Genomic DNA, 25,304 nt, shown 5'->3' with positions numbered 1-25,304 from the left:
CCTCGGGTCGTTGTCGCGCTGTGGGGACAGGTGAGGGCGGCAGCGGGGAGAGACGCGAGGGTGTGAGGGGAAGGGAGCGGCGGCTGCTGGACGTGCGGCTCCGCGCGAGGGCGTTGGAAGCCGGCCTCGTTACCTCCTCCCTGGCTCTTCAGGCTGTCCTCTCTGCCTACGGCCCGCCCTTGGTCTGCCCGCTCCGTCTTGTGGACACTTGTCCCCGCTGTGGCATTGCACACTTAACAGATCTTGTGGTTTTAGCCTGGGGTTCTGTTGCTGCACTTGCAGATCTGGTCTGAATGGGATGAGAGAAGGAAAAACTTAACTCTGCCTCACTCCTCGTTTTGTTGGGGTCTCTGTGCACCTCGTTAACCCTCAAACTGTGGAGACACTTCTTGATTACAGCATCTCTGCSTACAGCCTGCAGGTTGTGAGACGTGGTAAATACAACTGAGCTGTTGAGAGAAGCACTGTTTGTAGCAAGTGGGAGTCATGCTGTGATYTGTAGCTGTTGATTTCCAGGAGCAGGTTGTGCTCAGCCCAGTTTCCCTTCTAGGCTCACTTTTTGATGAAGTTGGGTCATTCAGTGATCAGTTGTTTTAATGACCCTCAATGGGTGTCATATGAACTGCTCTCCAAAATGGCTGCTCGTATGGATGGTCGGACTATGAGGACCTTCTCAGTAGAAAAGAAATGCATATTCCCCCCTCGCCACACACAAAATGCTTATTTTATAATTTGGAAAAAGAAAATATTACCACCCTATTAATGGTAGTATAGAGTCTGTTATAATGTCATATGAAGATTTTCATATGACGAATGTGTGTTTGCACACAGGAGCAGCTTCTTCAGGATAGTGTTTCAGAGTTCATTACAGTGATTGTGATCTGTTGGGCAAAAGGGAACATCTACTTTTAGGTAGAAATATTACTGTATAACACGCACAGAAATGGTGTCGGAAGGAGCTATTTAAATCATTTAAGTCTAGCCATAAATAATTAGAGCAAATATCTTAAAAGTTTCTTTCAGTGTGTGCAAAATCATATTAGCTTAATTTTGAGGTGGTTTCAGTAGAATATTTTAAAAAAACTTTAACRCTATGGGGAAGTTTAATGTTTTTGAATGTGGAGACGAATGTTTGCTAAGTGTGGCAGGTAATAACCTGAAAACCTATATATTTAAAAATGGGGGGGAATATTTGTAAGTTATCTACCAAATATGCTATTATTTCTAGTAGCACTTCTTATTTTCTTTAGAAGCAGGAAGTTAATAATCGGCTGTCACACAAAATAAATAAGCTGCTGATTTGGGTAGAGCAGCTAAATGGGACAGTTCAGTCTGAGTTTGTATGCACTGACCACAGAGAGGGTGGGGAAGGTGGCTGTAGCTTCAATCTGTAGAAGAAAAGGTGGTCGTAGCTACTTCTGAAGTYTTTTTCCTATTCTTTGGCAACGTTCATCAGCTCAGTGTAGTTGAGGAGTTATACTGGGTTTGTGCAGTGCTTGAACTAACTGGTTGCCTAGGACTTTGAGTAGTGGACTACCTGTTCACTCCCTAGTTTAACTTCCTTCATACTCCACTTTCCAGATTTTTTAAATTGAAGTCTGAACTAAGGAGCTTGGACTTCATTGTTCAGCAAATAGTGTGTGCTCACAAGAGAATATTCTGTATGTGGAATTGGTGGTGGTATTTTTTTTTTTTTCCCCTGGAAGAAAATAAATGGTTAAGGTTTGAGGATGGCGTTCAGGTCTGACATTGAAAACTAACCAAGCTGAACATTCAGAGGGCACTAAAGAACAGTTGTAATTTCTGTTTCTGGTTTTGCTGTATAGTTCATATTTGGAATATTTATTTAGGAGAATGAGGGGCATAGCAGTTGATTGTTCTATGTTACCAGACTAGCAAACCTCCAGGATTAGGCTATTTTAAGTCACTGTTTGTGCAAGGGATTGTGCTGTGTTTTGAAGATTGCTTTTGGCTAATTACTGTAGACCTCTAGAGAGGGAATGAGGTTTTATTTATTTATTTATTTACCTAAGGGGGCTTTACTGGCAGACTTGATAATAGCATATAGATTCCTTGGTATTGTTTCCCATCACCTAGATGACATAAAGCCTAAGCTGTGGTGGTGTGTGTGGGGGGGTACTGGCACAGCAGAAGGTAGTGATTTGAGGTGGAACAGTAATAACTGTAATAATGTACCTTTTTCTTTGTGGACACCRTGGAAGTGGATAAAGGCATCAGAGTAAGGATGCCCAAAGGTAGGTTTATCTCCTTAACTCCTTAGTTCTTTTGACCCATTCTGTCTTGTCTTATTTTATACTATTTTGGTTAAATTGTATTGTTCTGAATTTCTTGAACTGTTGGCACTAATTTKGCATGGACTTAATGTATTTTTAAGGGTTGTTTTTTTTTAATTCAAATACTCTTATGGATATTTTTGTAAAACATGGTAATGAAAGTGTAACATTTTACTTAATAGTGTGTAGATCTACACAACTACCAGAACATGATGGTTTATGAAAGCATTTTTCAGTATACTTGAAAAGCCGCATACTTGCAACATAGCTGCTACGATATCACTGAAGAGTAACTCAAATGTTATGCTAATTCTAATCTAGGATCTATAGTTGCTGATAAATCTTTTGAAAGCAAGTACATAGATGGCAATAGTTGAATGTAGAGTTGGAGGCTTTATGTTAAGCTTAAAATCAGTAAATAATCACAGCATAAACTATTCTTCTGTACTTTGATAACTTCTATATGTAAATAGCAACTTAGAATTCTTTAAATTACTTGTTCTGTTGAAGCTATTGCAGATATGCATGAGGAAAATACAGATGTAACAAATGGATGTGGCAAAGTCAGAAGTGGAACACAAAATGAGGCTGCCTTACTTGCACTGATGGAGAAGACTGGGTACAGCATGGTTCAAGAGAATGGGCAAAGAAAATTTGGTGGTCCTCCACCAGGTAAGCATTTTTTTAGAGAATATGGAGTTAGCTAATTTTATGTCAATAGAGCTATACTGTGTCAGACTAAAAAGTTGTGCAGCCCCATGTCCTGTATCTTGATAGTGATCAGTAGCAGATGCTTAGGAAAAGTGTATAGGAAACAGAACGTATGACTTTTGATATGCTTTTACAACTTGAGGAGTTTGAGATTTCTTGTGCCAGAACTACATTTAACAGCTGTTGAGGGACATAAGAAGTCACAGCTCGTAACAGCAGTAAAGTTACAGGRCAAAGCGGATGTGGAATTGAAAATGCCATGTGTTCATGTGGTTGAGAACATGGATGGAAAGATTTGCTGGCACTGTCCCTTAAAGCAAATAAGCAGTAGTAGTCAGACCTTAGCCTAAACTAGTATGTCTCTCTGGTTACCTCTTGCATGGGCATGTGCTTTTCTTGATGACTCGGCTTTCTGAAATAACACCAATAAAGAAAATAAAACTTTTAATTCTCAGATTTGACTAATGTGTTCCTCACACCTATTATAACTTTAAAAAAAAGGAGTTCTGAGAAGAAAATTTAAAAAAAATGTTGTGCTTCTACAGCTTACAGCCTTCGTTGGAGGCTTGTTGAGCACTTAAATTTAAGTGCTTGTTGAGCACTTAAATTTATTTTGGAAGACAAATTCAAAATAAATCCTAGATTTTAGGGCTGATAAAGGAGTTCTTGCTTGATGATATTCATAGGTCGTTCTAGTTCAAAGCTCGATTATATTAATACTGGGTGGGTTTATCTTGTGCTACAAAGACTGAAAGTTTGTAAAATAAATGTTTAAAATAGTTATTATTTTGAATAAAGAAACTTAAATGGAGTGAGAAAAATAGAGCAGTAGTTTTGTTTTCCTAGGAAGCTTTTTTTTGTCATTGTTGTCATATATTAGAAATAAAATACGCCTTTGCATTTGTTATTCTCATATGAGGCTTATAATGTATAACCACATTAAAATGATTTCTTTTTGGAAGTTTCTTCTGCCTACAATTACTTACATAAYTTTACCAGCTTCCAAGATTTACGTAAATAGAGCCCTCTGCAATTCTTTTTAAAATGGCACTGGATAGAGAATTCCAGTGTATTACTGAACTTTTTCTGAGATCTCAGCCAGTTCTTATTTAATGCATTATAATGACTGTTGTTTATTTAGAACATTAGGAAGTATTAAAGATGGTCCTTTTGCAAAATTAGAATTTGTTAATCTTTTAGGATACTGAAATTAAGTGATTGGCAAGACCTGTGTCTCATAAATTAAACTTTATAGGAACCTTTCTTGTCAAAGCTTCAGAAAAAAATCAGTTAACTCTTTATCTGCATATGAACTTCTCCCATTTTTTTTTTTTTTGTAAAATGCATATTAGAGTGCTGTATTTGCTCATATTTTTAAATGTACATACGTGATTTTTACATTATTTGTTTTCTCTGCGTACAGATAAACTAAAGAGTATATGAATATCTGCTTGGCTTAATGGCAGAAACATCCTTATTTGTGACTTTCAGATGTGAATGACGGACTCACTAATTCTGTAGATATTTTTATCTCTACTATCCATCTCAAACTGATGGAAAACCATGGCTAGTTGTTTTTAGGAAGAAAGGGTTTTCTTGCTATTGAAGGAGAGAGAGCTGAAGGAAGGATCTTACCTCCATTAGTGGGTCTTTGTTTTGATGGATGGAAGGAGAAAGTGGAATCAGAATGTTTAGAGCTTTTGAATGATGTGAAGGGAAAAAATATTGGCACTGGGGACACTGATCAGAATTTCTTAAAATGAGGACAAAAAGTGGAGAGAAACAACTCAATTTTCTTATGTTAGGGTAGAAAATAAAAGTCTTTCTCTTGCAATTAAGATAATTATGATATATCAGTTCTATTAACATCGTTTTAAGGGGAAAATAWATCTTTGAGAGGCAAGCCAGTAAGCCTCTCAATGCTTTAAATGATGCTAGTTTCAATGCACTGTCAGGTATATCCAAATGAAAGAGACAAGTAAAAAGTCTGTGTGGGGAAGAATGATGTAAGCCAGCAATTTATTTTTTTTCTTTTATTCTTTTAGAATATATCAGTTCTATACTAATACTAAATTGCTCCACCTCCCACTCCAAAACTGTATGAACGAAGGGTATCTGTCGAGCACTTGTGCTAAGATTCTTTGTTGGACAATTTATTTTAAGGTTGGGAAGGTCCTCCTCCACCTCGTGGATGTGAAGTTTTTGTGGGAAAGATTCCTCGTGATATGTATGAAGATGAACTGGTTCCTGTTTTTGAGAGAGCTGGGAAGATATATGAGTTCAGACTGATGATGGAATTCAGCGGTGAGAATCGAGGCTATGCRTTTGTGATGTACACCACTAAAGAGGAGGCCCAACTAGCCATTAGGATTCTTAATAATTATGAAATCCGTCCAGGGAAGTTTATTGGTGTCTGCGTAAGCTTGGACAACTGCAGACTCTTCATTGGAGCAATTCCAAAAGAAAAGAAGAAGGAAGAAATACTGGATGAAATGAAAAAAGTTACAGAAGGAGTGGTGGATGTCATTGTTTATCCAAATGCCACCGATAAAACTAAAAATCGTGGCTTTGCTTTCGTTGAATATGAATCTCACAGAGCAGCTGCAATGGCTCGAAGGCGACTCATCCCAGGTAAGCTTTTTTTATTTTCATTTATTTTCTATTTTTATTCTAAGAATTTTGGAAGGAGAATTATCTCTTTTTTTGGTCATTCCTGTATATAGTACTTTGAAAGTTAAAAAATTGTGCAACGCTGCTTCTCAACTAAAGACTTCTTTTTGATTCATGAATAAACAGTTCATTTTTTTTCTTCATTAAATTTGAATTTTATCAGTCTTGAGAACAAATTAATAGCTGCATTATAGACACAAGTTACTGAAATTTACAAGTGTGCCGAGATACTTGGGCATACTCCAGTTTTCATTTGCATGCATGAGTCCCTGGGTAGGAATACTTTTGTAGTTGAGCTTAAAAATGTAGTGGTTGGAATGTATCCCTGTTTTCTAATAAAGCTTATTCTGTAATGCTCAAAATGTTGACTTGARTAACAAGTTTTTGTTTGTTTGTTTTTCTTTTTTGTTGAATTTTTTCAGTGTCCATTAGGAAATATAAGAAGGCTCAAGCTAGTGCATATACATGTATATTACTTTTTACAGGTGTTATGCTTATTTCTTTTAGCTGTTAATCTTACTGAAGTTGGTGTATTTGCCARCTAGTAAAATCTCCTGTTTGGGGCTGTTGTGTGTGCTCGTGCATGTGTTTGATCAAGTCTCTGTTTTTACAAGTAATGGTGCTTAATAAACCTAATGGATATGGATACACACATTTCTGATTTTTGCAAAGTCTTATTTTGTTTAATAATTTTAAGGGGCATGCTTTTTTGTTGTACTGTTAAGCGGAGGTAGGCAACRAAACTCACTGATTCATATAGAGTGTGTGTGTGTGTGTGTACATATAAATATATAATATTTAAGAATAGATAGAGCTAGAAACTGTTTTTTTCTATCCCTTGCATCTTTCTTACTGGCCTAATGCTTCTTTGCTGTAGGAACATTCCAACTCTGGGGTCATACTATTCAAGTAGACTGGGCAGACCCAGAGAAAGAAGTTGATGAAGAAACAATGCAGAGAGTTAAAGTGTTGTATGTAAGAAATTTAATGATATCTACTACAGAAGAAACAATTAAAGCTGAATTCAACAAGTTCAAGCCAGGAGTAGTTGAACGTGTAAAGAAGCTGAGAGACTATGCTTTTGTTCATTTTTTCAACAGAGAGGATGCAGTTGCTGCTATGTCTGTAATGAATGGAAAGTGCATTGATGGAGCTAGCATTGAGGTAACACTGGCAAAGCCAGTTAACAAGGAAAGTACATGGAGACAACATCTTAATGGTCAGATTAGCCCCAACTCTGAAAGCCTTTTAGGGTTTCCTAATAAAGAAGATGGTCATCAAAAATCCTTAGGAAAAACATCAAGTCTTTCAGTTCGTCCTAATGGCCAGCACAGTCCAAATCTCCCTGAAATTGAAAGATGCACATACCCATTTTTTCCAGGAACAAAGCTTACTCCAATTAGCATGTATTCTTTAAAATCCAGTCACTTCAGTTCTGCAGTAATGCACCTGGATTATTATTGCAATAAAAATAACTGGGCACCACCAGAATATTACTTGTATTCAACCACAAGTCAGGATGGGAAAATACTCCTAGTGTACAAGATAATTATTCCTACTATAGCAAATGGTTCCCAGAGTTATTTCATGCCAGACAAACTCTGTACAACATTAGAAGATGCAAAGGAGTTGGCAGCACAGTTTACACTTCTACATCTAGGTAAGCATAAATGTTTTTACTAAATTCTTAAGCACAGAAGCTAGAAAAGTTAATTTAAAATYGTGGGGTTTGTRTACATCTTGTGTCCTGTGTATCTTGCATATTCAGCTCCATGTGCAACATCAGGGTGAGAGCGTTTGAAGGAACAGTGCCAGATTTTAAACAGTGGGKTTTTTTTGCTTTGATTTACCTGCCTTAATGATTTATGAGGAACAGCTAGATGACATGTTAAGTGACTTAGGTAGCTGTAAGGTCATCCACATGATGCTGAAAAGTTGTGTATATTCTTGATTTAACATCTGAGAGGTAAAGCAGAAGTGGCTAGTGCATATTCAGATGAATAAATAGTTGTGGTAAGCTGGTTTGATTTCTCCAGACATTCTCAAGGCTACAGCAGAATTTCACTAGAGACTTCAACTGAAGGTAACTTTGGGTAAAGACCACTGTCGTTTAATATGTTACTAATGTAAAGAGAAAGTAAGCAGGGGGGAGGTAAGGCAGTTATTCTTAATTACTTAGAGGTCTAACATCTTCATTTGGTATATATTCTACTTCTAATCGAAGCTTATCTTTCTAGGAGTCACATTTTATTAAAACATCTCTTCTTACCGTGACTATAACCATGGTTATACCCCTACCATAACTAGGGATGCAGATCACTGCATTGTTATCCCTGTTGCTTTGTAAAAGGATTTACATAAATAATATAGTATGTAACACTTCTCCCCTCTAGTTCATGAGTTGAAATTTCCACTTCTCTAATAATGTATATATAATGTATATTTTGATTTGTATTGTATTACATCTAGCAGAACTCATTTCTAATGCCGGATAGTTTCATTAGTAAATGTAGTCCTCATCTATGAAGTCTACCCTAAAGGAAACTAGATTCCAGTATTCAGATTCAAAAGCTGTTGTGGAAACATACTGWAATGGTTTGAAATCCACATACATTTTGGGGCAAAGTTTTGCATAGTTTATTCCATTTTGTTCTTTCGAGTAATTTTCCTTCTGCTAATTAGCACTCCCTTTCTGGCCCTTACSTCATTGCATTTTTGAAAAATAGATAGAACTGATCTTTTTAATAATATTGCAAGTTTTGGAAACAGTCACTTAAATTTTGTGAGCTGCTGTGTAGCATTCTGGTGCATTGGTTGTGTGGTTTCTTTGGGCATGGCAAGGGCTGTGCACGATGTGTTCTGAAATATTACTCATGCTTTGCATATTTGCATATTGATATTTCTCCATCACTACAAACAGTCCTTCCAGTGAGTCCTGGTGTCAAAGCGGATCTTTTCTCTGGAAATGGTAGGCTGCTCTGCTAATAACAAACTAGTGCCTTATTGTCTGTAGGGGGCCGTTTGTATTTTGCTGTGGTCGTAAGGAAATTATTTGTGAATCTCTTCCAGGATCTAGGAAGTTCAGGTGGGTTATGCTTTAGTGCAGTATTATTTCTGCATTTTAATAGGTCACTTCAGTAGCTTTGAGTAAAGCATGTGTTAGCATGGCTGCCTTAYAAGGCCTGGGCTTTCTGTTTGAAAGTGATATTTTTAGTGGGAGATGACTGGTCTGTGCAGTCCAAGAGTGTTTCTGGCATCAGACCTGGGGATCCTGTACAGTGCAGCTCTGGAATACAAGCACAGTGCAGTAACAGCATCTGACCCTTTTGAGAATTGCTGTGTGTACCCAGGAGCGCAACCACTCTGAAAGTGTCACTGCTAAAGAAATGGGAATGTGTGTGACCCTGATTTCTATAGTCAGAATGGCTCCCACCATCTCCTCTAAGGTGTCTTGTTGGATTGGAAAAACTTGTTGGTAAAAGTCTGGTAAAATATGTTGCCATCTTTCTCTCACTTCTGGAAGTCTCCATTATTCAATGAACTGAGTAATATATTTTTAATGATAAAACAGTATAGTATCCATGTTCATTTTTTATGCATTTATCTAATGTGTAAAGTTAAATCCTCCTCTTCCCTTTTTTTCCCCATAGTTAGCAAAATTAAGGTCAAATCTTCATAACCTAAGTCTGAACAAGAAGTATTAAAATAGTGCTAAATGTGAAATAGTGATGTGGGACTCAATTTATTGCTYAAAGAAAAGGCAGCTTTAGGTTCTGTGCCTGGCTGTGCATAGTGCTGCTTGTTTGGTGTCTTCTAGGTAGCATTATCTGAAGTAAAAAATATTTCTTCTCCTATACTGCTTTGAGAAAGAATTGCTGGYACAATCACAAGGAATGAGTTGAGTAAGAATGCTTCCATGCAAYGGGTCAAAACCAGAATGTAAAGAAGCTGTTCTGTTTTCTTTTTCTTTCTTTTGAGCTTTTCATCTTTCCAGTTACAGTTGTAAGTACTATAGGGAAGACATYTTAATGTGAATTTAAATTAGCAGTGTCTGTCTTTAACGTTTGGTAGCACTTCAAAGGCCGTAAACTCTTACCAACTGGGATTTCCAAATCCCAGGTTCAGTTTTTAAAAGCATGGCCTGGTATTTGTTGTACTTCTTATCTTTTGAACTACAGAAATGCTTTTCATTTTTGCAGCCTTGTTAATGGGGCTTGGTCCTAGCACAGAGCATGCAGAGCGCTGTGCAAAGCAAACTTGTGTGACCAGCTTCTGAAAAGTGCAGCTCCTTCCTGTTGAGCACTGTGCTGATGCTTTAAGAACTCTAGAAATAGAAAAATTCTTCCCCACTTAATCTACAGAGGTCAGTTTTGTTCTAACTTGATAATGATATTTTGAAAGAACTGCCTGAGGCTAAAGAAGAGGTGCTGAACGTGACAGAGGATCCCTCTACTCCCTCAAGTGGTCTGGCATCTGAGATGAATGATGCTGGATGGACACATGTATGTCCCTATAGATAGCAATAAAATCGAAAAAAGCATTAATGTTTCCTGTTGGAAGCAACTTGCTCTAAACATGAGTGTGCACAGATGAGATGGTTGCTTTTGGTAAGTACGATCCTTACAGGAGCTTAAAATTTCTGCTACTTTTTTTTTTTTTTTTTTGTGATTCTTTTCCTTTATAAAATCATACAACCAAATTAAGGTAGGTGGATGAGAATGACCTGGTTTGAGAGAACTTGAAAATGTAACTGCATAGACAAACTGTTATCAACCAGAATGAAAATAATCTTCTAATAGTCTTCTGTTCTAAATAATCTTCTTTCTAAATAGTCTGTGCCATGCTGAAGTCCAGAGAGCATCCAGTGTGCAAGAGTGTGACTTTGCCAGACGATATAAAGGGCTTGCATACCTTTAGATACTGCAAGAACTGTTCTTGCAGTGCTTTGTGAACAACGTAAGAAGGAAAGCTGCCTGCAGAAAAATCAAAGATAATAAAATGTGTGCTTTGGGCATTCTTTCCTTTATAATAGAGACTTTTTATTATTTTAGTAGTTGCAGTTTCTTTCTCTGCACTGTTGGGTACAACATTGGATCGAATTTGTATTCTCTTAATCCTTTTCTTTTTCCCCAATGCTTGTTTTGATTTATTTAGGCCAATTAGATTCTGTTTTCATAAGCTTTCTGCTTCTTAAAGGGAAAATACACAGTCCAATAAACTATCTTGACTTTTGAACGTCAGAGAGGAAAATGCTTATCTAGACCTGTCTCTTCCAAMGATAACCCTAAAATGTCAACAAGCTTCATCTTAATATCCATTGAGTTGATACGGAGATGTGTTATACACTTTTATTTAGTCCTTCTGTATTCAAAGTTGGAGTTCATGTTAGTGGGGAGACATGGACTCTTTCAAAACGTGTAAATGTTTCTGAAGCATAGAGGGCATTGTAATAGGAGAGCTGTTATAAGAGCTGTCTTCTTTTTGAAACCTGCCCTTTCCCAGGTGCAGTTAGTGACTTTCTGAGTTAAAAGGGGGTCCAAGAAGATTTAATGCTTGGGCAGTAGCACTAAACATGGGAATGAGTGTCTTGGTGCAGCGGGTCTCAGGAGGCTGCAGGGATCCCCGAGGCGCGGAGCAAGCAGCGGCTGCACCCGCCTGGCAGCTGCCGGCAGGCRGGCGGCTTTAGGCCGTGGCTGCGAAGGTGCTCTCGGCAGAAGAGCATGGTTGTGTGGGAAAAGCGTGTGATGGTTGCAGCTTACYGCGTGTATGTCGTGAGCAATGCAAGAGCATTCTGTAAAGGAGAGAGTTGTGCAAGACAGAGTTACGGATACAGGCTGAATGTATAAAACAAGATATTTTTTTTTTCCCCAGCTAAATTCTGCCCAGAAGTCTCTTTTTCAGATGTTGCTTTTATTTAGTCAATAGAAAAAGCAGAACTGTAACTGCAAGAATAAAGGTTTCTACAGACAAACTTACTATACAAATCATAACCAAATATGGATTCTGGAACTTCCATTATGTTTCTCTTGGTTACTACAGGTAGTGTGTTTTCTGAACCTGTTGTTCTACACATACAGCTAAAATAATTTTCTCCTTTTYGGTACATTAGTACAGTAGTATTTTTTCCTCCACACAGTATGTTATGATTGTTAAAATCGAGGTGTTTTATATGCGATAAAGGACATCTGTTTCTGTGCTATATATTTTTGTATTCCAGTTTGTTTAACAGAAGGCTTGTTTGATACCATAGCCACAGTCCTGAACAGTCTGTGGTACAACAATTTACCACATGGTGTCACCAGAATATTTTGAAAATGATGTTCAGAGAAAACAAGGATGCATGATTTAACTGAAAGATGAATGAACTACATTTAAAGATACYATAGCAACTGTGAAAAGAATGAGGAGGAACATATTTGTTTTAAATAGCTAATAATTATAAGCAATGGTCCTTACTGGATAACAAACCAATACTACTAGTCCCAGACAGGAAGACTAAGATAAAACTTTCAGGAATTTATTTATACTTTATATTTACTTTTTAGTTTACATTTACTTATATTTTACTTTGGTTTATATATATCACTTGTATTTAWACTTTTATTCTGTGAAATGACTATTTTAGAAGTAACAATAGAATTTTCTATAGACAGTTTTTTTTTTAAGCACTGATTTTTCAGGGTGTTAAAAGACACCCCCCCCATCTGATCTCCCACATAGTTGCAGATTTATGTTCAGAACTGAAGATGTTACTACACTGATGACTTGAACTTCTTGGGCAATCTCATGTGAAAGAAAAAGCCTGTCTTTATATCTCCTTTGAAGAGGAGATATTTTTAGCTTTCTGCACTTCTTTGCAGAAAGATAAATGCTCTCCCTTCTGGCATATGCTATTGTGGATGAATTTAAGTTACATGTGGTTTGTCTGTCACTTCTGAGGACTCCTTTTTTTTCTTTTCTTTAAATGAGGGATTACTATTTTTTCTGCATTTTTAAGCTTATAAGGCAGCTTGACACTGAGCATGGATTTAATACTATTTTCGACTTTACTGCTGGAAACTTCTGGGACACCCAGCATCTGTCCCAAGGATGCAGTTATTTTTTTCTGTCTCTGCTGCTTATAGACAGGAAACATAAAATTTTCAGTCTGGAGCTGTGTAGGAGAAGTTGGAGAAAAACAGGTAAGAAAGTTCTAAGTGTTGGTCCAAGTTTATCCACGAAAATGACTGACTGCAGCAAAAGCAGTTACTTGAAAGTACCCCTGTCTGTAGTGCCCTTCTCTGGTCACTGGGTGAATGCTCTGAGAACGGCACATATCCGTGATGGATCTAGCAGAATTTGGTGCTTCCCTTGATGACCTTTGCTAAATATGTGTAACAGTATCAGGGCAGAAGTCTTTTGTACTACAAATAAGGAAGACATACTTCAAAACACTGTCTAGTGATGTATTACATTAAAGTTGTCCTTATTAGTATTTTCTGTTCAGCAGTATTGAAACAAAGGGAAAGTTTGTTTAAAAGAATTAAAGGCTGATAAAATATCAATCCTCACTACTAAATTTTTTTTAAGTAGTAAGGCTTTTTATACACTAATGTGCTGTATATGTTTTTGTAGTTTAGAATTAGAGAAAAACAAAACTGCAATTATTAGTTCCTTTTAACTTCTCTGYCTTAACTAGGTCCTTTCTGATGATGCTTGAACTGTTGTCCAGACCTTTTCTCAGCTATATGAGTTAGTATTTACCGAGAGGGCGGCAGCGTCTGGAGACACCTGTAAAAACTTCCATGGCTTCCATTTCTTAATCGCTGAAGATCCTCTAGGAAGTGGGAATGCAGGGAGCTTGTGTTAAACTGTCCATTTTCTTCCCTTCTCTCTAGCCAACTGCTCGCCCTATTTGGCTTGAACTGCCCTGAGGAGCCAGGTCCCGAAGAGCAGGGTTGAACAGGTGGGAAGTTTGGAGCTCCTTATGGAAGAACACCACAATGGTACACAATTACTGGCAATACAAATTACATGTTTACTGGTATTTTGCAAAGAGCATGTGTATTTTAAATTTTACACTTTAAAGATTAGTGAAATTGAATGTTAAATTTAGTTAATGTTTGATCAAATTTGTTTTGAAGAGAATTTGTTTAAAATATTTTATTACTTGTAGTTTATAAACAGTAGCTTATTTTTAGCGTTGAAATAATTTGCTCCACTTCCTACCCTTGTACTTCTGTCTTGGGCAGAATTTCTTTAGTGTATATATAGTAAGTGATAAATCTTAAGCAAACCTTAAGGAAAATCTGGCTACTCTGCCTTTTCATAAACAAACATACTTCCCAATATTCCAGTCCTAGATCTAACGTGAAATTTCAATAGCACACAGATTTACTTAACTTATGCACCATTTTACAGAAAAGCACTAGTCAATGAAATGTTCAGTAAAATCTCTGCTGCTGGTAGGGCGTTACAGCAGGAAGGACGGGGAGGCTGGAGGCTTTGCAGCAACTTCCAGCAGCTGCYGCCAGCGGCTTGGCGCAGTCCTGGGGCTCGCTGCAATACACAACTCTGAGGCAAAAGACCGAAAGAAGAATTAACACGTAGAACCTCCGTCTATCTTTACAGAGGGCTCGTGAGCTGCATTTCTTGCTGTTGGTCAGCAGCAGCGTGAGCTCCTCATCAATCAGCCCACCTTCTCCTGCAAAACAAAACATCATTTAACATAAAAACTATTTCCAGTTGGAAGTTTTTAAAATCGGGGATGTGTAATTCGTTTTGAGTAAGCGGTCTCTATTTCTTTACTTGCCTATGGAGCACTTCTCAGTAAAGTGCTTTATTTATTGAATGACAAAAAAAATAAAGGTCAGGTGTTTTTCCTGAGATGAGTACAGTGCATCAACCTCCTTTTGAAAGTGTGTTTAACAGTTTACATTTCTGGTCAAAGTAGGGGCCAGGCGGCACGTGTTGAGGTCTGAGGGCCTGACCTGCACAGGTGGTTGTGAGCGGGTCTGTCTGAAAAGCGGTTGTCAAAAGGGGATATTGTGTAGCCAGAAAGTGATGCAACAGGAAGAGTTCTTCCAGGTTGAATAATTTAACTTAAAGCAGTCAACTACAATGGCCTTTCCGTTAAACATGTTTCGCACATATATATTTTATGATGTTAATTTAGGTGCAGTTACAGTAGTTAAGCTTAATTTGTGCTTGGTATTAGATACATAGTAACCATTTAAGCGTTGTCATTTGTAATGTTGAAATCATGTGTTTGACTTCTGTGCTTGAATTTGAACATTGATATTAAACTTAAGCTGTTAATATYGGTGCGTGTCCAGTAGTCTTGGAACAATCGCCCTGCACGGCTGGGTGAAGCCCCCTGAAAAGAAAAGTCATTTTAAACAAAGCCCGTTAGCTTATCAGGCAGCTTCTGTCCTTGGCAAAGGGTGTGAAAGGCCGGGCTTTCCCGAGAAACGCGGCAGGAGGGTGCGAGAGCCGCGGCAAAAGGAGGGTGAGAGGGAGCGACTGTCCRTGTGCAAGGAGCGCCGTGTGCTGGTCGCGGCTCTTGGCTTCGCAGATAAAAAGCGAAGGCACCAGGACTAAGCAGCTGAAGAAGCAGTTGCACCTACCTGCTGCACGTGGGTGTTCTTGAACATGCCGTGGAAAATCGCTAATCAGTGCAAAATGCAAATTGTCTTTGCAGCGAGAGTCTCGCTGGAGCTTATTAACCTTCAGAAAAAAAAWTATTTAAAAAACAGTGACAGAAGGAGAATTTTTTTTTTTGTTTTTGTTTTTGTTTGTTTTTCCCAGTACTACTGCATCATGTCAGTCAAAAATAAATCCTTGTGCTTCCCTGGGGTAAAAACTAAAGCCCCTCCCAAAACCAAGAGAAGCAGAGCGTTGGCCACTTTCTTCTGCACCAAACCCCCAGCCTGAAAAAGCTGTCCTAAAAATAACTTGAAGTTGTAATTTTTCTCAGTTGCCCTTTCCCTCTATTTTATTTCTTTGCCTGGAGGTGGGGGTCCYGGCCACGGCACCGAGGAAGCCTCGGGCACAACCCAGGCGATGACAGGGGATGGGTTGGGGCCCGGGAGACAGCGCCGGACGCCCCTCTGGAATGACCCACAGCAGGGGGGCGGCCTCAGGACCCGCCAGGGGAGGCTCAGCTCCGCTCRGGCAGGAGGCACCGGCCTCCAAAGCCGCTCCGAGCCTGGCCGACCTCTCTATCCAAGAGCCTCTCCACCCATCCCTTTCACCSACCAACACAAGAACATGAATAAAGTTAAACCTTTGACCGGAGTTGGGATATTGTGTGTTAACATTGAGTATTTATCCAGGGTCAAGAGCTGGTGGAAAAAAAACARTGAAGAACTCGACAGCTAAAACTCKATGGAAAACATGACCTACCCTTGGGCAGCTTGCCAAGAAAGGCGCCATTCCTGCGAATCTGTGCGAGTTCCCACCTTGATCCTCAAACCTCTTCTTTGTGCTGCTGCCACAGGCTGTAGCTGCTATCGACTCACCGGTTCCTGCAGGAGGAACCAGTCCCTAGTGCATAAAAAACAAGCACGGAGTGAAAAGTTCTTTGTCAAAACGGGAAATGCYGCAAAGATGAAACGAGACAGGACGGCAAGAAGAGTTTTTAAAAAAACTCTTAAAAGAGTTAAAGAGTTTTAAGGTAAAAATATTTCAAGTGAAAAAGCCATTTCACCCTGGTCAGCACTCTGAGGTTTGACAAACCCACAGGGAATAGAGAAGATGCCCCTTAAATTCCACTCCCTTGTGTGATTTAGGAGCCTCCCTCTGGCTCCACAGGTCGCTTCCATCTTGGCTTAGGCAACTTAAAGTTTAAATTACTCACGGAATCMAAGGACCTTTTATTTGTTTTAATTTCTATGGGTTTTTTTTTTCCTCCTTTTGAACAAAGGCTACAGAGGCCTCAGAAAATGGAGAACAGCTCATTTGTAGCATTTTTTAAGAGGGTGGTAGAGATCTTTTGCACATGAAGTCTTAAAATGAAACATGTAGTTTTCATCACCAGAACATTGATTACAGACGGCTTTTCACTAGACAAACACCTGAAAAATTTGTCTTCACTTTCTAAAGCATCATTCACACGAGAAGGCTACCTGGACCCTTCTAATAATCAGGCATGTATTTGGATGAAATTTTTCACTATGTATTCCGAGCCATTCCAGCTGTGGGGGCTTCSTGCTCCGCAACGTGCCAAGGGCAAGGCCGAGTCCCAGGATTCCGTCTGAAACACTCCATGCGCAGCAGAACAGGCTGCAGGGATCACAGAGMGCCACGGATGGAGCGAAGCCCCGTGTGGGGGTGAAGGGGGAGCTGTGGCTCGGTGTGACCAAATACTTCCAAGTGTTCCCAAAGGTGCTCAGCTCCCAGGTGCGGGAAGCTCAGATGAGAGCAGTGTCAGTGAGATGGGGCTTCCCAGGCAGATGGAAGCGACGCCGATGTTTTTCTTTTTGGAAAACAATCCGCTCTGGGGGAAAGTAACCCAGAGCAGAGACCTCCACCCGGAGCGCTGCGAAGGGCATCACAGAGACCCGCTCTCTGGAAGGATGGACGTGTGAAGAGGGATTATGAAAGCTAAATATGAATATTTGGCTAATCGCTGATTTAATGAGGGAYCAGGAGATAAGTTTACAACTATTTAATTCACAGAATGTTAATGCTATTGGTGAAGCAGACTTTAAAAAAAAAATGTTAATTTCCTAGACAGTGGMTATGCCCCGGAATTTTGAAAAGCAACATTGGGACAGTAATTTCGTAAATGTCATGTAGGATTTGTTTATGTTTAAGAGCTAACTTAAGAAATCTTACCTGCACCAGGCTTCAGAACGTGAGAAAAAAGGGGGAAGGTTATCTGTGATTGTTCATCAGATTCTCCAGAAACTCTTCTCTTTAATTTAAACTTCTTTTAGTTCTAGGAAGCTTCACACCATGCACTCGCTCGTGCTAGAAAGGTATGATGCACCTATCATGAGAACACTACGACTGCGACAAGCAAAAAAAATATTTCTACTTTTAACTCACAGCACTTTCAGAAACTTATTATTGTTACCTGAGTTTCTAATACAGCTGCACTTATCCCTGTTAGAACAGGGAGTGATGGAAACCAGTGCAGTAAGGTCAGTGTCTCCACTCAGGCCTTGAAGCCATCGGAGCTCAGCCACCACAGCAGTAAAAGGCAGTTACCACAGTGAATCCTTCCGTCTCCAAGGCACTGGACTGGGAGCAACGTGTAACACTCCTGATTAACACTGGTCTGCGATGACAAGAAAACTAATGGTGATTTAGATTACCTTGACCAAGGACTGTTCCCAATTATTGTATTAATGCAGAGCTTCCAGAAATGGAAGCTCCTGTAGCTTTCTGAAGATTTTTTTTTTTTTTTTTTTAAATCCCCATCCTTGCAATACCTGCAGTCCCAAGGCTTTCAAGCAGCAGGTTCTTGCATGACGGGAAGTTTCTTGCCCGAACCCCTTGGTCAAAGCCCTCGCTCGTGCCATGACAGCACCCTCCGGAAAGCCGCTCTGGCCGGGCGGGCCAAGCCTGCCCTTGGGCAGCACCCAAGGGCAGCAAACAGGCAGAAATGCCCCCTTCCAGCCACGTAATACATTGCAGGACTCTGGAAAGGCAGCGATTCGGCTGASTGCCGGTTTTGTTTAAGCAATTAAAGACGCCTGTCAAGCGACTAAGGCAGCTGCGTCCTCTGAAATCTCACTGTACACCTCGGGTAAGGGGACGGCTGCCCGCTGCCGAGAACAGCTTGGCTTTTGCTGCTACACTGCTGCGATTTTGAGCTAGGGTCTCAACACAGACACAGAAAATGAGTCTTTAAAGAAGAATTAAAAACAAGAAAAAGAAAAATAGGCTGAGAGGGTGATCGGAGGGAAAAGTGGCACTTAACCATTCCCTGCGATGGGATCCGTGCAGCGTGCGGGACCCACAGCGCAGCCCCTCGTTGGGCTGGCCTGGAGCAGCCCAGGGAAGGTGGCAGCTGCCTGGAGCAGATGGGGAAACCTCTGTCCTTCAGACACTCGGAACTACGCTGGACAAGGCCCCCGGGTGCTTACAAGTTGGCCCTGACACAGCAAGGGATGGAGCAGGGACCTCCACATGTCCCTTCCCCTGCGAAGGAGGCTCCAGGAAACACACAGGGCAGCACTGAGCCGGGACCATTCGCCGCCTGGATAGGAGGTGGCACCAGCTGGGCAAGCCCAGCACCCTCAGTGTCTGCAGAGGGGCAGCTAAGATGAGAAACAGGAGACGTGTGGGGCTGGGAGATGCCCTTGCCCCCCTTGCCCGAGCGAGCCAGGCGCCAGCCCCCGAGCGGGCACAAACGCTGCCYGAGGATGTGCAACGTGGGAAGGGTGAATCCCTTTGCCACCCGGCTACAGGGAGAGAAACTCCGAGATGTCATCTCACAACATCCTGATCGCACACAGTTTCTTTTCCTTTCCATCCTGTGCCTTCATAAACCTTTGAAAGCTGCTCCTGTCTGAATTCTGCAGATAAACCTTTTTTTTTTCTTTAATCTTAAATAGTTTTGAATTAAAGTTAGTTTCACAATCCTTCATGCACCAAGACAGCAGACGACTCCCATCCCATTTAATCACACCTATACAGTGCTCCTAACAAACCCGCAGAGCTGCTGAGCGCATCCCTAGGGAGCTGCTCCGGCCCGGTACGGGGCTGCTCACCCTGGTGCAGGGCCGTGTCCTGCGAGGGATGCAGCATTTTCCATGGTAATTTGTGATAGACCTGGGAGAATGGGGCTTGAGCACAGAAAGCTGCTAACAATTCTTATTTTAGTATGCCCAACTTAGAGCTTTGCAGAGCTGGGCGTCTGGAAGAACAACTCCGCTGTTAGAGACGGCATCAGCCGAGGAAAGGTCACTTTTGAGTCACAGTAAAATATTAATTCCATTTTCTTGCACTGTAATTTCATGGAAATGATGGCACAAATCTTCATTTAGAAAGCGTATTTCCTCTCTTACAAGTTATATCAATGAAAATTTGTTTGAGATAACCAGAAATTTTAAAGGAAAAAAGATGAAAAAAAGAAACGAAGCRTTTAATGTTTTAAACACACAACAACAAAGCTACAAGCTACAATTAAACAAGCTCCAGATAATTTTCTTTGGTCTTTCTACATCTCCGGAAATAATGTCTGGCGAGGATCCCAGCATGATCAAGGAAATGCTAACAAAAGGCTCAATCTAACATATATAATTGAACCTTTCATTATACACATATTTAAGTACTGCGTAGGTAATTATTTGATCTACATCTCAAAGTTTCACAGCATCTTACTATGCAGCTAAGACAAGCTAGTTAAGACAAAACAGCTAAGTTCAAACATTTCTGAACTTMTTTTAGAAGTGCTTTGCTATTCACAGATAAACACTCGCGGGGGTTGCCCCTGTGGGGGTATCTCCATCCAGGAAGATCACAGATCATCCCAAGATGCTCCCAGAGAAAGCAGACAACCCAACTCTATTCCTTCCWCAAGGCAAGTCCAAATCTTGCTGCCTCTATCACTACTACAAGGGTTTGCTCTAGACCTTCTCTCCTGACAGATGGGAACTCTCCTCACTTCTTACTGTGCGGTGTTCACAGCCCAGTTGCACCCTGACACCCTCCCAGTTAAACTGCTGCTTATGTGGGGAGGTTACAGGCCGTGATCCTTCCCTCTTGGTCATATTTTACTAAAAGAAAGCAGAAGAATTGTTTTGTTTTCCTCACTGATTAAATTCCAACACGACCAGCTTTCTCAACTTCATTGGAACTTGTTGATCAAAGAGTTTATTAGAGCTTCAGCTGCCAGAGGGAAAAATAAACTGTCTGATCAATTAAGCAAAGTTTTCCTACTGGCCTTACATACAAGGAATAATTTGTAAGTGTGGCTCAGAGGAACTCTGGAATCTCAAAAAAGCAGAAGACAAATAATGCATTTTTAATAGGGCCTACAAAGCATTCTGTCTATTACTTTATTGCAGTAGCCATGAGATTTGAGGGGTCTGTCCCATGAGTTTGGTAATATTACAACAAATTCATTAAGGGTTACTGTGAATGAGAATATTTTCTTTTCAGTGTTTGTTAAAGCCTGCATAGTACCAGGGACACAAGACGCAGTCAGTATTTTTCAACTGTTTATTATCTAGGGAAAATGTGGGCCTGCTGCTGAACRGGGTGGGCGTCCTGGTGACAGCCTTCAAAAAGGGCAAGAGGARGAGCCAGGAAACTAGAGGCCAGTCAGCCTCACCTCCGTCCCTGGAATGGGGATGGAGCTGCTCATCCTAGAGAGCATCTCCATGCGCGAGAAGGAAAAGAAGGTGATCAGTAGTAGTCAGCATGGATTCACCAAGGGGAAATCATGTTTGAGGAACCTGACAGCCGCCTATGAGGGGATGACTGGCYGGCTGGACGAGGGGAGAGCCRTGGATGTTGTCTGCCTTGACTTCAGCAAGGCTTTCGACACTGTCTCCCATRAYATCCTCATACGGAAGCTCCGGGAGAGCAGTCCGGACAACTGCACGGTGCGGTGGATCGAGGGCTGGCTRGATGGCAGAGCTCAGAGGGTGGTGATAAATGGGGCCGAGTCCAGTTGGAGGCCTGTGGCCAGTGGTGTCCCCCAGGGGTCAGTACTGGGCCCAGTGCTGTTCAAYTTGTTYATCAATGACCTGGACGAGGGCATGGARTGCACCCTGAGCAAGTTTGCGGAYGACACCAAGCTGGGTGGAGTGGCCGACACTCCGGAGGGCTGTGCTGCCATCCAGAGGGACCTGGACAGGCTGGAGAGTTGGGCAGAGAGGAACCTCATGAGGTTCAATAAGGACAAGTGCAGGGTCCTGTACCTGGGGAGAAATAACCCCAGGCATCAGTACAGATTAGGGGTCGACCTGCTGGARAGCASCTCCACGGAGAGGGACCTGGGAGTCCTGGTTGACACCAAGTTAACCATGAGTGAGCACTGTGCCCTCGTGGCCAAGAAGGCCAATGGGATCCTGGCCTGCATCAGGAGGAGTGTTGCCAGCAGGTCAAGGGAGGGGATTCTGCCCCTCTMCTCAGCTCTGGTGAGGCCKCACCTGGAGTATTGGGGGTAGTTCTGGGCACTCCAGGACAAGAGGGACGTGGAGCTTCTGGAGAGGGTCCAGAGAAGGGCAACTAAGGGACTGGAACATCTATCTTATGAGGAAATACTAAGTGAGCTGGGCCTGTTTAGCCTGGAGATGAGAAGGTCGAGAGGGGAATCTGATCWTTAAGTGTAAATACCAAAGAGAAGAATGTAAAGAGGATGGGGCTGAACTCTCCTGGGTAATGGCCAGTGACAGAACAAGAGGTAATGGGTACAAGTCAAAACACAGGCAGTTCCATCTCCAGGTGARGAGGAACTTCTTTCCTGTGAGGRTGACAGAGCCCTGGCACAGGCTGCCCAGAGAGGTTGTGGAGCCTCCTTCTCTGGAGATCTCCTAAACCTGCCTGGATGCCGCCCTGTGYCACGTGCTCTGGGTATCCCTGCTGGAGCAGGAGGGGTTGGACTAGATGATCTCTAGAGGACCCTTCCAACCTCAGCCATTCTGTGAGTCTGATTACTACTAATTGTCTGAGGAGAGCCATTGATGAGGCACAGCAGCAAGAGCTTTGCTCCCTGAAGGAAACTGCTTTCATTTGGTGACCTAAGTGAACCAGAGCATCACTATGGAAGATGCTAGAGGAACATCTTGTCTTTCCTGGGCAGCTTCTCCCCTACAGCTCAAAATGGAAGTTTTCCAGGCATTTTTTCCATCATTCAGAGATGAGTCTCTCTCCTGGTCATGGACCTTGTTGAATCTTATTTCAGGTAAAACAATTTTTTTTTTTCCCMAAATGCCTCCAAACTTCTCCAAGCTAAACAAATCTTTTTTTTTTCTTAAACCCTTCCATATACTTATATGGACTTCAGTGTAGTTATTCACAGTCTGTGACCATGTAACCAGTAGCAGAATCTGGCCTAAGACAAGTTAGATTATTAACAGGCCTAGTCTCACACAGCTGAAGTTTCAAAGCAGGAAGGTGGGATGTGAAGCACACAAAAACTAAAAGCRGATCATGTGCTGCCTCTCCAGCCTGCTGGTACTCATCATGCAAAGTAACTGCTAACCCTAATCTGCCTTTTTGTGCTGCCCTCTCTAACCAGATAAACCTTCAGCAATTTAGAGGGCATTAACTAGCATCTCCTTGCAGCTGCCCAGTAGGAAACTCACCAAACTGCTCCCATGGGAAGCATGTGGAACGGGAAAAGCAAAGGGGACAGCAGGCTCGTGAAGGCGACTGACTCTCCAGCAAGGGACACAGCAACAACACCACATTTGCACCAGGAGACATGTAAAGCCTTGCTACCCTCATAGCCAAGGAAAAGATTTTGGATGCACTTTTCCTCACTTCTATTCTAAGCTAACATTTCTCTCTTATTTTAGAGGTGGAAATCTGCACTATAGACAGATCTGGGAGAAGAGAAAAACCACACTCAGTGAGAGATAAGCCACAAATACACAGATATTTATAGGTACAAGTTACTTAAGCTTGCGCAGTCTCAAATCTAAAGTTTGCCAAACTGGTAAATTAACTATGATACTGCCCTGAAAAGATGTAACTTATGAGTCTGATTTTCCCCTCCCATTGAAGAAACAACAGAAACTCAAACAGCAGGCTCTGGAAAGAGCAGGAACGCAGGGGTATCAAAGGCTTTCACCCCCAGGCCACCACTACAGTACACACACACGGTCCCCGTCTGGTCTCGCTCTTGCTGCCTCTGTGACTGCAGGCACCAGACGTCTCAAGCCCATGGCTACCTCCAGCTGGCAGGTGGCCACCACCAGCACATCCTGTGCATGCAGGCTGGCTTCCTCTTAAATCATCCCTAAGAGAAATGGATAGGATGGAATGTTCTTCGCTGGAAACACCTTCCAGCCATCCTCTTGCTGCTTAAATTCTTCAAATTTCCCCCCTTTATGACTGTATGCGCCCTCAGCTTTGTCCAGTAGGAACCCTGTGGTCTGCACTACGCTGCTGCTATCAGAAAGTCACATCTGACCCTGGAAACCTGTCAACTTCTCCTTGATAATTGCTCAGACATCTTCATCCTATGGGACTTGCTATCATACTCATTACTGGCTCAGCACCACGCTGTAATACTGCAAGAAGCAGTAAGATGAAAACTGCTTAGATGGAGTTACCAGAAATATACTGTTAAACTCATTTCCATACTTCTCTTGACTGTGCAAACATATTGCAAGGGGAGCAGTAACAGTTTTATGCCATCACCTTCCCCTTTGCACCAGGTGCCCTCAATATATATTTCCTTGTACCATTTCCCCATCTGCATCCATTTCAAGCCTCTCTCTCTATTATAGYGGCATTATTAGTGATAATCTGCAAAACTCTATGTCGGTCAGAAGTCAGAAATCAAAAGKCTTATTGGTTTCATCAACATTATTAGCTATCATTCCATCTGTGAGGGGCTGAAGTCATTGGTGGACAATCGTTAACTGCAGTTTTGTTGCATGTGTCCCACAATATTGGGGTCAAAAAATTCACATTCTTCTCTTGCACATGAGTATTCCCTCCCCTCASCTGTCACTGCAGGCATAAATCACAGCAAGACACGAAAGCGTGCAATTTTTGATCCTGCTTCATGTAATGAAATGTTTCCCGAGCCATGCAAACCCACGCATGCAAGCAAGGCCCAGCGGGACAATGCAGAAACTRAAGTACAAGACGCCTCGGGTGCCTGCCGTCCTGCGAGTCCCGCTGCAGCTGCAGCAGGTATTTCAGGTGCAGAAACGTGGAGCGCCCGGCAGCTGGCAGGCAGCCTTGCCCGCACGGTGACCGACCAAACACAACCGAGGGCAGGAAGGAGAAGACAACAGCTCCGGCTTAGCGGGACTACCGAGATACCAGGAGCGATGCTGAGCTGGGAGGTTGACGATGATCCACATGGGCCCRGAGAGTCAGTGTCTCTCGGGATAACGCCTATGGGGAGCATGGCATAGTTAAAATGAGTATTTAGAGTTTATTAATAAAAACTRATGGAATGGAAGGAGGATTAGAAGATCTTTTCTAATCCTCTTCGCAAATTCRTTTTTAAGACATAAACCTAGTATATGATTTTTAAAATGCAAAATGGAAGACAGTTATTTCTGATTAAAGTTTATTACTACACTAAGAACTATTTAGTCATCATGGGGTTTTTTTGGGCACTAAAAAGATATAAAATGCAAATCCAGAGGGATACTTCATCTGCTTAGTATTAATTTCCATCCACGAAAACAGAGTTAAAAGTCATTCTTTTAGACAAAAAAAAGAAAATCTGTATTTTGTGAAAATGCATCTATTTTTCAGTAGGGCAAAAACTGTTTTAACTCTCCTGGCCAGTGCAGCTGTCCTTTCACGTGAGGAAAAAAAAAAAAAAAAAGTCTAAAAAAAGTTTCAACAGCTACCTTCAAAGGAAAAAGAACTTGCACATAATCATAAAATCACAGAATGCTTAAGGTTGGAAAGTCCAACCCCCCTGCACACGCAGGGTCACCCAGAGCACGTGACACAGGGCTGCGTCCAAGCGGGTTTTAAAGATCTCCAAAGAAGGAG

General features: G+C 41.4%; 1 protein-coding gene across 1 annotated transcript; it reads left to right on the top strand.

The window, feature by feature from the left end:
* On the top strand, positions 1-14,322 carry RBM46 (RNA binding motif protein 46). The gene is made up of 6 exons (XM_026041665.1): positions 1-30; positions 2,223-2,255; positions 2,805-2,966; positions 5,169-5,636; positions 6,553-7,335; positions 13,553-14,322. Exons 2-6 carry the CDS (start codon positions 2,246-2,248, stop codon positions 13,576-13,578), a joined length of 1,449 nt encoding a protein of 482 aa, XP_025897450.1. The 5' UTR covers positions 1-30; positions 2,223-2,245; the 3' UTR covers positions 13,579-14,322.
* The last annotated feature ends 10,982 nt before the right edge of the window (positions 14,323-25,304 follow it).

This window comes from Nothoprocta perdicaria, unplaced genomic scaffold (genome assembly GCF_003342845.1).
Source record: "Nothoprocta perdicaria isolate Ctin4 unplaced genomic scaffold, notPer1 scaffold_29, whole genome shotgun sequence".
Classification (NCBI taxonomy): domain Eukaryota; kingdom Metazoa; phylum Chordata; class Aves; order Tinamiformes; family Tinamidae; genus Nothoprocta; species Nothoprocta perdicaria.
This window is presented reverse-complemented; position numbering and strand designations above follow the sequence as displayed.